The 5,238-nt window shown below is 37.6% G+C and overlaps 1 protein-coding gene across 1 annotated transcript in view; it reads right to left on the minus strand.

The window, feature by feature from the left end:
• The window catches only part of LOC149419432 (uncharacterized), a 63,008-nt gene that overhangs the window by 14,886 nt on the left and 42,884 nt on the right, over positions 1 to 5,238 (minus strand). Inside the window, exon 12 of the mRNA XM_089637827.1 lies at positions 1,930 to 2,104. Coding sequence (XP_089493953.1) covers positions 1,930 to 2,104 — 175 coding nt within the window. The remainder of the gene's footprint in view (positions 1 to 1,929; positions 2,105 to 5,238) is intronic.

Here is a 5,238-nt window from a genome sequence, read left to right on the forward strand (position 1 = left end):
AGTTCTTCTTGTCACATGATATCCGATTCTTCAACGTTGCATTTCCATAGTCAAAATGTCCTCAAACTTAGTTTTAAAGTCTGAGCGAAGTGCATTTAAATATTAAACGTCATTAATAAATTAAATCGCCAGTTGGGGAACTAGGAAAATTCGCGGCTTCCAATGTGCAATGTTTTGCTTAAATATATTAATTCTGACGAGAAAAGGAACGTAGACTCTATTTATATACCACAATTCACAACTTTACGAAATATAAGAATACAAATATCAAATAAGTAATTTCTCAGTCTATTATATTTGTGTTAGGTCTATTGTGTCATTTACGGAACTCCTAAATGTTGACTTGAGGTAAATGGCGGTCCGCTCGTATATACCCCTCATTTGAATCTCGTGGACCCCCAAATTTTTTTTTCTCTGACATAGACCCCCAGCATGCCGGTATCGACCCCTGGGGGTCCATATAGACCACTTTGGGAACCTCTGCCCTATACGAACCAAGAAACTACTCGAAATGGACATAAACTCCCTGAGGGAACTGGTAGGACTACTAACAGGACACTGCCATCTCAGGGGACACATGCAGATATTGGGAGTGGAAAACACCAATAGATGCAGGAAATGGGAAGAGGATGAAGAGACTCCAATTCACCTATGGTGCCAATGTCCTACCCTGGTGGGAACTAGGCTCAGATACCTCAGGTACAGTAGAACCAGAAGACATAGCCACATACCTAATGACAACCCTGGTGAACTTTATTAAAGGGACTGGGTTGTTATTAAAGGATTGAGGTAAAATGGGAGATGGCACAATGGGCCTATGGCCTAAGTGCTCACGGGAACTACAAGTAAATCGTCTCCAACCCAAAAAAAAAAAAAAATTTAAAAATAAGTACAGATTTCAATTCTAAAATAACTGTTCAGTACTCTCTCGGTAATCTGCCACTACTATAATCTGCAGCTATTTTGACTAGTGGTCGAGGGGTAAGGCTCTCGACTTGGAATTCGGAGGTTGCAGGATCAAACCCTGGCATACGCAATTAAATCTATTAGATTAATTGTAACATTCAAGACTTTTAGTTTTTTTTTTAATTGCGTTAAATAAAATTTTCTTACATAGCTAGCTCATGATGAAAATGACAGTTAACTTTGTAATCCACACAGACAAAGTGTTGCAAATATCTTGACGCCAGAGCTCACCATTGAATTTGAGAAATTTTGCTCACACAAACAGATCTCTGCTTTTTAGTTAGGATTATGGGAGGTAAGACACGAGCAGAAATCTGGTTGGCCATAGATTTATTCTTTTTACAAAAAGTATAAGTAACAATAAGTATTATCCTCAATAAGAAAACAATGGTAGCCGGGTACAACAGAACGGCAAAACAGAAAACAATTAAAATAAAGGTTGGGTTAGGTTTGTGTTTGTTAGTTCTTTTCTTCACTTTTTATTTTTTCTTTGTAACCAGTGGAACGCTGATGGGTCTCTGGAGAACATGCGAGCATTTTAATATTTTCCTTTTTAGAATAATTTACGATTCAATTTTGACCTCAATGCTTCGAAAAATGTAAGAAAAACAAAATCGACATCTCTTGGGACTAATAAAACTTTAGATTCCACTTTTGATTTTTATGAATCTCTGGCACATCTCTGAAGGCTTTTAAAATATTTTCTGTTTTATGCTCAAGCCTTCACCAGGTTAAAAGGCAAATATCCCCGGGTTATGAATACCCTGCCAATATTTGAAAAACTCCTACTACCATGATCACACTAAGCGGAAATGTTTCTCAAATCATGATGGAGGACTTAGACTTAGCTAGCGGAGGAATTGAACTCACAAACCTGACAACATTCTTTACAATGTTCTGTTTTATCATGGAACCGAAAACAACAATGAATTATTTATTAATTAATTAACAGAATTTGCATACCCTTAATGATGGTAATGGTCTGGTCTAGTGGTTTGCTGGACAGGGTGATGGTCTCATCGCAGACCTGGTGGGTGGGCCCCACCTCGGGCAGGTTCTGCTGCTTGGGACTGCTGAGAACCGTGGTGGCCCTGCTGAGACCCTTCACCTTCTCCAGCACTACTGTTTCATTCAAAACCTAGAAAAAAAAAATTACAGTTAAAAATGTTATTCTGATTTTTGTTTTCGAGTTGCTATCGTGGATAATGCTGGTGTTTAATTTTAAAAGATCTTTACAAAAGATTATGATAAAAAAGGTTTGAAACTATGATATTGATTTTGCTCACTAATTATTGTCAATAGATGTCTCTGTTGTTACTATGATTTATCAGTATAAAGATATCTATTTTACCATTGGAAACATTTCCCGTTTATTTTCAGTACAGAATTTTCTCTCTTCTAATTTGAAACTCTCAACGAGCAACAGCTTGAGTCCAAGGCATATACGAGGGTGGTCTGAAAAGTTTCCGACCTCAATGCAAAGATGGCGGTACTTTTCGACAGTCGTTTGTGAGACGATGTGTGTGTTTTTGTGAAAATGGAAAAAATTGAGTATCGAGCTGTTATTAAATTTTTGTTTTTGAAAGGCAATACGCCAACGCAAATCAAAGATGAATTGGACTCTGTGTATGGGGACTCTGCACTATCATTTACCACAGTGAAATTTTGGGCAGCTGAATTTAAAAGTGGCCGTAAGAGCTTGTGAGATGATGAACGTTCGGGACGTCCAAAAACTGCAACTACTGACGATAACATTGCTAAACTTCACCAAATAGTGTTAGACGACTGCCGAATTAAATTGAGAGAGATAGCAGAGGTTATGAAAATGTCCAAAGAACGTGTCTGTCACACATAAAATCAAGATTTAGACATGAGAAAGCTGTCCGCGCGTTGGGTGCAGCGTTTACCCACGTTAGACCAAAAACGTGTTCGAATGAACATTTCCAACGCTCTGTTGGCGCAGTTTAGGCGCAATAAATCCGAGTTTTGGCGCCGATTAATTACTGTAGATGATACTTGGATACACCATTATACGCCCGAAACAAAAATACAGTCAAAACAGTGGACGTAGTGGTGTTTAGAGTTACAAGGAGACTATGTAGAAAAATAAATAAAAAAAACTTAAGAAAAAATTCTTGTTTCATTGTCAGGTCAGAAAACTTTTCAGACCACCCTCCTAATATTGCGGCAAGGCATTATTATATTGAAATTGGAATAATAAAAGTGGTTGAACTGTTATAACAGTGCCCTTTATTTAACAACTGGGTTCTCACTTTATCTATTCTATGGTCCATATCATAGAACATAGAATAGATCAAGTGGGATCACAGCTTAACCAAAATCTGTGATATTAATATCCTCTGTGTATCAGATGAAATAGTTCATTTATTGTAATGGTTTTTTTTGGTATTCCTACAAAAACCTATAAACAAAATCTTATACTGATAACATGCGTGGGGTATCTCAGGGATCCCTCATGGTAACAAGTGTTTTGATTGGCACCTTGTCATGGCGAAGATTTTAGTACGAGATGTTATGCAATGAACTTTCTTACAATTAAAACATTCAACCCCGCAATATTTTCTTAAAATCAAGTACTTTGTATATTTAAATTTTTTCTTAAAATCAAGTACTTTGTATATTTAAATATTTTCATATGGTATGGCGTTGACCATTATCGGGGGAGACGGGGCGAGGGCCCAGTTCCCAGCTCCGACGCAGGAGAGAGGGCTCTTGAGTTCTAGCTTTCGTAAAGACAGGTTGTTTCGCTCTCCGCTGGGAATTCGAGATTTGCTTTGCTAAACAGTGTTTTGAAAGTGTTTGTCACCAAAAAATTAATTACTAGTATATTTCGATTCGTTTTTTCTTCTGCTGCCATCCTGGACGTCTACAAAATCCCTGCGGTATCGTTCCATGTTTTATTCTATTAATTTCTGTCTCTGCTTTCCTCCCATAAATTTAAAAACATTTTTCATTCTTTTAACCGTCCACAAAGAGATTTAAGCTTTTCCTACGCGTAGATTCAAGTGCTGTAATATAGGTCTTCTTGAAGGCATTTAAAAGCACCATAATAATAGTGTTTTATTTCCAAGAAACCCCTTTGTTCTATCCACTTCTAGGAGGCGGCTCTTCTCTCTTAATACAAACGAACTGAAGACACGGAACCTGCTTGAGCTAGCCCGGTATTCTTGAATATTGTATATTACATTTCCTTAAGAAAGTTCTGCGAAGGAAAGCAATGTGAGTGGTGGGTAGGAATCTGGGGATCAATGTATCCAGGAGTGACATATGAATACATCCCTCCACTATAATACAAGGCGTTGGGGTCAAGAGAGTACGGCTGGAGAGGTCAAAGGGTCTCTTTCATCCAGTCACTCCCGATCCGGCCCGCCACGCAGCTAGTGGGCAGACGCATCCGCCACCAAGACATTGACAAACCTCACCCAATAACCCGGGCACACCAGCTGAGTAATCAAACGAGCAAACCACCAGGAATGTAGAGGTGTTGCTTGTCCAATGAATGTACCCATGCCCGCCTACCAAATTCAGAACAATTTATACTTATCACTAAGCACAAATTGTTCTGAAGGCGGAGTAAGTTGGCACCTGCTTTGAGTAGCGAATTCGATCCGTCTGACTGCTAGTCGAGCGTCCAACCCACCAGGATGTTGTTTGTTATAATTATTTTATTTAACTTAACATAATTAGTATTTGTTGATTATCGTTTGATAAGTACATTAAATATCACGTTCATTACTCAGGTTCGTCTAGTGAGGGACGTTATGTCTAACTTTAAATATATTTTATTTTATGCTATTTCTTTAATACTGTTCTCATAAAGGTATATACAGCCCTAAAGTCATATTTAACCCTAAAGTACACAAACTTCGGGAGGCGATTCTACATGGTGGTAGTAAAAAAGATTAAAAAAAACATTTTTTAGAATTTTTTTTTTTTTCTTATAAAAATATATATTTCCTTCCAAAAATTCAACTTACCTATCTTATTTATCTTTTTTACTTGTACTATCATGTATAAACCACCACCCGAAGTTAGCGCACTATACCCCCGGATACCCTGTATAAGTTAAAATTTGAAAAATAAACTTTTTATACTACGAATACTGGCACGAACAAAATGTGAAAAAGTACCTTTCTGTCTTGCTAAAGAAATGCGTATTTGGCGCGCGACTGGCGGTCAAATGCGGAACTAAAACTAATAACTCGAAATGCTCCATACTAAATATTTAGTCTGCCATTTGTGATCCGAATG

This window comes from Hesperophylax consimilis, chromosome 12, assembly GCF_061612785.1.
Source record: "Hesperophylax consimilis isolate HC1 chromosome 12, BYU_Hcon_1.0, whole genome shotgun sequence".
In the NCBI taxonomy this organism is placed as follows: domain Eukaryota; kingdom Metazoa; phylum Arthropoda; class Insecta; order Trichoptera; family Limnephilidae; genus Hesperophylax; species Hesperophylax consimilis.